The sequence below is a fragment of the Sander vitreus genome, chromosome 7, assembly GCF_031162955.1.
Source record: "Sander vitreus isolate 19-12246 chromosome 7, sanVit1, whole genome shotgun sequence".
Taxonomy (NCBI): Eukaryota; Metazoa; Chordata; class Actinopteri; order Perciformes; family Percidae; genus Sander; species Sander vitreus.
This window is the reverse complement of record NC_135861.1, coordinates 26,500,636-26,510,330: the sequence shown is the minus strand read 5'-3', so window position 1 is coordinate 26,510,330 and position 9,695 is coordinate 26,500,636. Positions and strand designations below refer to the sequence as shown.

The 9,695-nt window shown below is 40.5% G+C and overlaps 1 protein-coding gene across 6 annotated transcripts in view; it reads left to right on the top strand.

Moving 5' to 3' along the window:
* The window catches only part of rapgef3 (Rap guanine nucleotide exchange factor (GEF) 3), a 34,416-nt gene that overhangs the window by 9,589 nt on the left and 15,132 nt on the right, over nucleotides 1–9,695 (top strand). For 4 of the 6 annotated variants that reach the window (XM_078255705.1, XM_078255706.1, XM_078255707.1 and 1 more), the window contains 3 exons: nucleotides 3,902–3,964; nucleotides 8,368–8,474; nucleotides 8,565–8,686. In XM_078255705.1, coding sequence (XP_078111831.1) covers nucleotides 3,902–3,964; nucleotides 8,368–8,474; nucleotides 8,565–8,686 — 292 coding nt within the window. The remainder of the gene's footprint in view (nucleotides 1–3,901; nucleotides 3,965–8,367; nucleotides 8,475–8,564; nucleotides 8,687–9,695) is intronic. The other 2 variants (XM_078255708.1, XM_078255704.1) reach the window with 1 other exon arrangement.

Below are 9,695 nucleotides of genomic sequence, written 5' to 3'. Positions count from 1 at the left end.
ACTGAAGCAGACTTCTCTATTGTTTTAGCAGCTTGGGTGTGGAGACACAAGAAGGTAACAAAGCACAAAGTCTTTTTTTAAACTTAAACTCAGGTTATAAATAGTGTATTGTTCACCTTCCCTACAATATCCCCGTTCAGTTTACAGAAGAGATTGTAGAAGAATGCACAAAGGGGAAGTTTTAGTCTCCAGGTCACAGGAAGACACAGAACAGTGAGGCTCTAAATTTACTTGGCGTTTTAAGCATTAATAGGTCAAAGACGACTGTAAATCTCCAGACTGCATTCTGCATTCTCTGCTGTTACCAGCCAAATATCGTGTCAGCGCAAAAGGTTAAACTACAATCATCATTGTATGTACAATTATATTATATACTACAGTTACAGTAAATAACTGACAATTATGTTTTGGATCTGGCATGTCAGTCTGATACCAGACAACCTGAGCTTATAGGCTCAATGTAACATGCTACACATATTATCCAATGTCACAGGAGTGGTCAAACCTGTTGCAGTGAGTTTGTGTTTACTCAGGTTATCTTATACATGATATATTACACAGAGATGTCTTCGCCAGGCCAATAAGATTTACACAAAAGTGTAACGTTCAAGTTAACAACATACTAAACACCCTTATCATACAATGAATAAATGCATTGACTTGACATTATGATTATCTTTGCTTTGGGAACAGTGTTTGTAGTACTAAACCGGCACAAAGGCAGTCAGATCTGCTTCAATAACAATATTCCTTTTAGATTTGCATGCTACATTTAAGGCTTGATAAGCAGAGACATTCCTCCCCCAAAATACTATCCAGTACATCTGTTGATTGAGGTATGATATCAACAATTGGCACAATTTAACTGACATTGAGGCATTTGCTAATTCCTTCTCTGAGCTTATGCAGGCGAATACCTTCAACAGGGGCAAAACTGAGCTCTGTTTGCTGTCATTATTAGGAGATGCCAGGGCATCGTCTCCCTGTCCTTATTGCTATTTCATACCAGTGCTGAGAGATGGAGACAAAGCAGAACAAAATACCTCACATTCATAAAGGTTCCTTATTGTGGCTGCCTACAAACCACTCATGTATCATTTTGGTTGGGTCATAGGATACCTGAACCAACTGCTTTATGGTTTTATGGAGTCATATTCAGTCAAATATACTTAAATTAGAACCAAAATCACAAACATACCATATTTTCAAGCTCTTCACCTACAGTAACAAACTTGCGCTGGGAGCTAATGGGTTGTTTTTGTTGGCCAATGTGCCATTCAGGCTATGATCATCACGGCTGGCTGCACATCGGCTAGACAAAGCAGCAAACGCCACAGAGTCTGTCTCTAGAGGGACTGGAGACACTTGACAGATGTATATCAGTCATGTGAGGTTGAGAAGCTTCCTGATCAATACGGTCTGTCACTGTATGAATGACTTACTTTGCATCACGTATTTAGGCTTCATAGCCAACAGGTACCCATCCCATTTAGAAGGCCTTAATATTTATCCTTGCAACATGAGCAATCCAAGGCACTGAAAGCAATTGCCTTTAGAATACAGGTAACGTTATACGACGTCAAAGTGATCATAAAAACAAAGCCAAAGAACACAGCGAAGAAATTACAATTTAGGGCGAAGTAACGTTACACACATGAGAATGTTAAATGACAACTAGATTACTGCACAGATGCAAAACCTGAAAATTACACAATTTCCCATAATACGCAATTTCATATTTTCCACAGTTTATAATTCAAATAGGCACTCACCAATTTGATACTGCTCAGCCCCTGTTTGTTACGTTAACATAGGCCTAGCTGCGGAAGTTAAGTTACGCGCTGCCAGTTTGTGTAACGTTAGCATGTTTGCCCAACTTTAGTCTTGCAACTTTACCGCGTTGTCCTGCTGCTTTGATGCTTGTTCATCCTTTCAGAAAGATGCGTGAGAATCCTGGAAGCCTGTTCTTGACCAGGTATCAACTCCTCCGAATAACACACAAAAAAAAAAAATTCTCTGACAAACTAACGTTAGCCATTTTTTTCCCAGGAGAACCATTCCACGTTAAATCAGATTTGTTTTTTTGTTTTGTTTTTTTTTTACCAGCGGTTAGGTTTATAACAGTACCCCGCGGCTGGTGGGCACCGAGGTGTTTAATTTCAACTTTTAGTTCTGAAGTCTGACGTTTTGTGCTGTAGAAGATAACCCAAATTGTTCATGATGGCCACAGTTACTATCTTTAAAAGAACTACCAGCAGAAGACGACACATAGGCTACTACTTGACAGACAGCCAATCAAATTGCAGAGGCAATCAGCCGCACCTGGCAAATGAAAACACTATTTGACAGGTTTTTTTTGCATTATTTTGAAAACAGGGACCGGTTTTTCAAAACACTACACACAATTAGCAGAACATCTCAGACCCTTTGGAAATGACACACTCTTGCTAAAACTATACACTAATTTATAAAAACCATATTGTGTTACCATATGAAACACACACGTTTCATATGACTTAATTCAGTTTGAACCAGTTACACACTGCTGTTGCTAATCTAAAACACGTTTAGCAATTCTACTTCTTAGTGATTAGAGTACTGCAAATGAAGTACACAGAGAGAGTGCAAATATATAATGAGTTCACCAAACACTACACAAGACCAATGCTGCAGACTGAGGAAAATATCATTTATTTCTCTCCATATACCCAAATCAGTCAACATGTCCCAGTTTTCATACAGCTACTGCAGTAGTGTGCATAACACTGTTAGCTCAGCAAACAACAGACAGACATAAAATACTCTATCTAGTACAGGGTTACAATTACAGTAAAAAATAAAAATAAAAAATAAAAAGATCTGAAAAAAACAGAAAATACAGTACAGAAAACACTAGACCTACCTACTTACCTGGTGCTTAAACCTGATTGGTGTGTCTACAATTAAGCAATCATGTGTTTGCGTACCTGATGGCTGTGTTTCACAGATTAGCTCATAGGTGTGGTCATTTGATAGTCAGTGCTTTGGAATTGCAAGGAAGAGACATCATGATGTACTTCTGTGTGTGTGTATTGTTTTGCAAAAAGTGTGAGGGTGACATTGATAATTGTGTAATACTTTTGATTTCAGTGTGTAAGCAATTGGCAAAAACTGTAAAACTATTCTATCCAGCAACTGATCTTAAATTGTAAGCTATAATAATGACAAATAACAGCAGTAATCAGTGATGTTTATGTCATGCATTAATCCAGAATGATATTCATTCAAAGCCATTCAAATGACTCAGTACCACTAAAACCACACTTTCTTCTGCCACCAGCAGGTCTCCCCAAATGAATATTTGTACATTGCAGCAAGTTAGGGCTGATCTGTCTCGCAGAGGTAGTGAGTCTCCATAAATAACAGGCAGATGGTTACATGCTTGTATATGTTGCAAACGCTGCAGTTCATTTAACCTTTAAATGGATGGATTTTCAAAAGCCTTTTCATATAAAAAGCATAGTATATAGTTAAAAGCAACCTTTTCACTTAGCAAAATGCATGGCAACAGGCTATGTACTTTCCTTTGCTGATGTCTATGAACTCTTTCCTCCCACTTCATCACACTCACTTGACACCCACCCACACCACGCTGGAGACAATGGTAACACAGCGCAGATTGAGATAATGTATTTGTGTTGACCTTCATCCCAATGAAAAGAAATCATTATTTTTTTTATCTGGACGCTCCAGCTTGGTTCTATCTGTTTATTTGGTGCAACGGCAGCGAGATAATCATCAACGACCAGTCCAACTAATTCTTGTGAAATCCTGTTCCAAAGAAAGGTGTCTGTTTTATTTCAGAGGCTTTGGACTTGGAATGGCTCAGTAGTGATAACGTTTCTCTTCCTGTTTCTCTTAGACTCCGCTGCCAGAGGCCCTGAATTCAAAGGACACTATGAAGCAGGTGTGTACGCCAGAGATGGTGAGCTATACCTTGGTACATCACATCCCCACAGCAGAGATTAATCCAAGGTTCTCACTGGTGTTAGACCTCTGCTGAACATAGGAAGACACACAATGTCAGAGGAGAAGTGTGATTTCAGCAAGTTTTAGCACTTAAGCAAGTATAGATAGTCTCCAACATTATTGAAAACGGACATTTCTAATAAGACTGTTGGAAACTGGATTGTCTTTAAGCTTTGATCATCAGGGTTAATTATTATCTAGCATCTTAAGTCATATGATATCCTTGTAATTTCTTCTTTATAACAATTTCATAATCATGTTTTCAAGCACATATCAGGCTTCTTGTCACTCTTTAAACTATCGCCGGCTTAGATGTTTTTCTCTCCTCATGGGTCTACTGACCTCTGCCATCATCCAGAGTTGCAGTGCTTGCATCCTCTCAAACTGCTGAACTTGTTCTTTTGTTGTTATAATATCCTGCATTACTACTCAAGCGAGTCTTAAAAAACACATTCCTAGCAGGGCATGCAGTCACAAGGAGTCTAAAGGCCACTCCAGGGCCCACAGTTAATTGATCCTCCCTACACTCCCAAGCCCTATACCTCACCCGGGCCAGGCCCCTCTCCCTGCCTTATCTCAGTTCCTTCAACAGTATGCCAAGGAGAGAACTTTGAAAACACTCACAACAGGGTTGTAGGCCTACATCGTCACCTTCCTAAAATAATGGCCTAAGTCATTTTTTGACAAAAAATATTTTTTTGCCTAAATCATCTCCTCATGGTGCTGGCCACCTCTGGTAAAAATGCCTACATCCTCAGTTGAACAGGTCTTGTGATTCTACAGCTTTAGTATAATTGCCTATGTCAAGCGTGTGACTTAGGCCGTTTAGTTTTTTGTGTTTTCTGAAAAACCTGAAAAAATGACTTATGCCATTATTTTAGGAAGGTGACGACATGGAAAGTCAATTCTGTTTGGGTTCCGCCAGACAGAAGAAGGAGAGAGAGAGAGAGAGAGAGAGAGAGAGAGAGAGAGAGAGAGAGAGAGAATATCTTTTAAACCCAAAATAATCAATGCCTGTGTATTTCAGTTTTGTGCTGGAGAGAGAAGATAGAGTAATCATGTCTGCAGGAGGCAGGCGTTGCTAACATCTTGAAGCTTTGTTTGGTTGCTTAGCAAGTGTTGGCTCCAGATTCTAAATGTCACTAATGAGCATCATACATTCTGATAGCACTGGACAAGACGGATTGTTTTTGATAACCTGCGTTTGATTGTTGTGCCCCAAGTTTGATATGAGATGCAAAAGATGTCATTTTCCTTTTTAGACATGAGCACACTGAAGTAGAATTCACCGTACTTAATCACAAGCTTAACAGCTCCTGATCTATGCTCACATTTTGAGATATATTTTTCATTAGTGTAACAAAAGTTGGACACGTCCCAGTGTAATTTTTGTTAACAAAACATACTTTTCATTTTCTTTTGGCTGAGGTGGTTCTGCTCTGCATGTATACAGGACTTTGTAGACTGGATACATAGGTTGCGTACAGTTATAAAACGTGTTTGTGAGGCTTTCCCGTGTAGGTCAGATGTGTAAGTTCACATAAACTACAGATACAACTTGAAAGATATGAAAACTGATGCCTAATGACCTAATCAAAGGCCTGGAAAGGGAAAAGAAAAGCATATCCATCATGTATTGCAGGATGGCAATGTTGCCTTCCAAAGACTGGTCTTGTATTTTTCTCACACAGAGAGAAGGAAAAAAAGTCAGGTATCTGTAGTCCACAGAGCTGGGTAACAATTCTCATCAACTCACACAGTGTTCATCTGTAGCTTCTTCTCACACAACACAGCCCACCAAGGTCACTGAGAGTAAGAAAAGGAGAAATGTCTCGCCTACAGAGTGGGTAACTGTGCTCGTCATTATTCCACCCCACAAGAAAAATGCATTAAACAAAACCACCCACTGTACTACACACTTCAAAAGATTATGACACTCTAACACAAGTTAAAGAAACTAATACACAGAATAGATCATGTGATTGGGTTGTGATAATTGCAATTACTACCTTCTTTCAACCAAATGACTGTGTTCACTCCTGTGTGATATTAAGCACATGCCCTGCTGGAGAGTGTTTGAGAAAACTGTACAGGCTGTAAAGCAGCTGTTCTGTGCCCTGCAAAATAAAAGTAGGTGTAGTAATTTAGAATCATATAAAGATCCTATACATTTTACAGTTTAAGTGTACTTAAACTGTATTACTTTACTTAACATCAGCAGTCTTAAAGAACTTTTTGAATATAGGCTCTTGGCAGTAACATTACCTCTGCAGCACAATGGACCCGAGTCATGAAATGGGTTATAACTTCCTGTCCATGTGCAAGTACATCGGTGTTGGTCGCTGCACACTGGCTGAGTGTGTATTGTACTTGGGAAAAGTGTTTTCCCTGTAAACAATTACCTGCGGGTTATAGTTTCTAGATAACATGATTAGGTGGTCTCTGGTTAGGTTAGTTTACGTTCAGAAGATAAACAACACACAGTTCAGCACAGCACTACTATGAATCACAGACTAAATGTTTCTGCATGTTTACATGATGGTCAGGTTTAGCAGCGAGGGCTAGGCTCCCTTCAGTGAAATTAGGCTTTTGATAATGTTTTTATAAGGACTGGGTTAGGTAATGGAAAATGGCCTCATCAAGAAAATACGTTTTGGAGCTGACATGCCTGAGAATGTGAGTCCGGGGGAAAATGGGCCCCTGGGAATATTGGTGACCTCGAGACAACATAACTCCAGAGGGGCACAGCAGACGCCTTGGAGCACATTTACTCTGCTGATGTCAGGTCTGGGAACAGGCGTATTAGGTTGAAGTAGGGCTGGGTGATTTGGCCAAAATCTTCTATCCCGATATAGGTAATTTCATATCTCCATTACGTTTTCTCGTAATTGAATAAATAAATAGTCTATTTAAAAAAAACACAGCCTATTTGTGTACACTCCTGTGTGAATGAAATACTTGACAAATGAAAAGTACTGAGAATTTTCTCATTTTATTAAGCACTTTAGTGCAAAAGAAAACATAACGTGCAAGGATCAGAACATAAAGCGTCGTCCAAATGACGTAAATATTGCCGTTACGCAGTTCGGCCACTGGTTTTTCGGCAATGTGATAGAAACGAGATATATCGTCATATCACCCAGCCCTAGGTTGAAGTGTGTACTGTGTAGTGTTACCCACAGGAGTCTGTTATAGTTGTATGTTGTAATTAGCAGTCCTGCGTGAATGTGGATCTAACAAGCACGTGTCATAGCCCCCAAAGAGCATCACGGGAAGAGGTCAGTACAGGTGTTTCTATATCCTGAATGAGTTGTACAACATTAGAAAAGGCAAAGGGCATAGGTAGTTTCTGACAATTGTTTCCTTAAATCGCTACTCCACTTGAAAACTGATATAGGAAATGGTCATTGTTGGTAATTTTTTGTGCATCTCAAGACCACCACCTTGGGCAAATAGCAGTGGCTTGAGGGAAATCCAAAGAACAAACAGGCAACCATCTGACGCACTCGTGGAGTCACAAGACTTGGTGCAGGAGATATGAGAGAGGGAGTCTAACAGGGAGGAGCACAGTAAAACGGTCTACTTTTCTCAATCATTGGAACAGTTAATATTGTTGGGTGGTTGTTTGATCCAATTTGGTTTTGAATTGAGTGTACTGTGAAGCGTGAAAAGGCCTGAACCAGAACGGCCGCATTACAGCCAAAAAACAAAGCACATTCTTGTTACATAAGCCTTGCTTCTGCATCGGTGGCTGACAGGTTTTTCACCCGTCTGCAGTCTTTTTTAGATCTGACTCAAGTGAGTTGTGTGTATGTGTGTCAGGGGGTGGGAGTGAGGTGGGGAAGAATCGAGAGAGTTTCAAAGGAAATACAGTGAGGGTGGTCAGAAAGGGAAAGTTTGTTGTCGCTGCGTGCCGCCCAGAGAGTTGTAGAGGCAGGGAACTCGGCGAGGTGTGGGAGAGTTTAACAGCAATTTTTAACACATTCTCACCTCCTTGAAACCTACACACACCAACACCCACAGGAATCTCCACTCACGCTGTTGACGTACGTTCCATTACACACACGATATTCACGCTGAGGGGAAATGCAAAGGAACTAGTCTTCATCTCTCACACTCACACATGCACACTTGTTTCTTTTGCTAACTTCTTTCTGCTGCCAACACACAAGCCGGCTGTTTCAGTAAACAAGACCGCCTGTGTTACACATCCTCCTTCTTTATGTACACATCCCCCTCTCACTCTTTTGCTCCCTGTTTGATCAGAACATAGAAGGGAACGCAACTCACACTAATGTCTACTTATAAAAGAAAGATTCTAGTAGTTTAATTGCTGCTTTCCTTTTCATTTTTTTCAAGTTTCTTTCAGATCGTGTTGTGAAGGCAGCGAGATCAGTGTATAGTGTTATGATCGAGAGGAACCCGGGTCTGATCCGAGATAGAAAGTATCACCTCAAAACATACAGGTATCTACACTGGTGGTGGGATCTCTTCCACGTAAAAAAAAAACCCTCTACAAATTAAATGCATATTCAAACGTTACATTTCTCTCACAGACAATGTTGTTCCGGTAAGGAACTTGTTGATTGGCTGATGAAACAAAATGAATGCCTGCAATCAAGAAGCCAGGCAGTTGGAATGTGGCAAGTCTTGGTAGATGAAGGAATCATTGTTCATGGTAAGAAGTAAAGAGATGAATTTTTGAAATATAAATCTGCCTTTTGCTTTCGGCTTGGACGTATACCCTTCACACCAGACAGTTTTACTTACCAGTATTTGAGCAGCCATAATTACAGAGACATTAACATAATCATGTCTTGTAATATAATCATGTCTTGGGCGATTAAAGGACAATTCCGGCGCAAAATGAACCTAGGGGTTAATAACATATGTGTACCGAGTCGATCGTTCTCTGGGATATGTTTTCATGCTAATCGAATGTGTCTCTTAGAGCTTAGATCGGGCCCAAAAAATCAAGCCCGACCCAACCCGAGCCCGTGCACGTTGCGTCCGAGACCGGCCCGGCCTGACACATTAACTGGAATTATGAGCCCGAGCCCGATTTCAACCCGACACTTTTTTAATACGTGGGCCGTTATAACTGACGTTCTCAACTACAATTCAGAGTTGTTTGAACTCGACGCATTTCTCTGTGAGGGCTTGCCTCGCCCTCAGGGGTAGCCTATGCTTGGAGAAGTAACAAAAGAGGACGTTCATCATCCAAGTCCCCGTTTTATTTGCTGTCATAGGCGAGCAGCGTGCTGCACTGAGCCTAATGCACTCGACAAAGCCGACACATATGTTGTCACTGCCCATGACTTGTTTAAAATGGTTCCATATCTCCGAATTCCTCCAAACTTGCTCAAAGGTAATTCTCCTGTTTTTCTTTTTTTCTTTACATCCTCAAGCTCCATGTTGCACTTAAGCTACACCATACAGCGCAGCAGGCCCGGTGTGATGCGTGCGAGAGGAGGAGACTCCGCGCATGACATGTGTTGCATTTTGTAACTGTAGTCCAACTTGTGTAACTTTTTGGACACATTTGTTACTTTGGCCTTAATATAGCCTATATAGATAATATTTCTGATTATGGCATAGCTTTCTCCCCACCCAATTAGGCTAATAAAGTAATGATTAAAAAAAATACAAATGCTTGATCAAGGGCCCGGCCCGAGTATAGTGGCGGA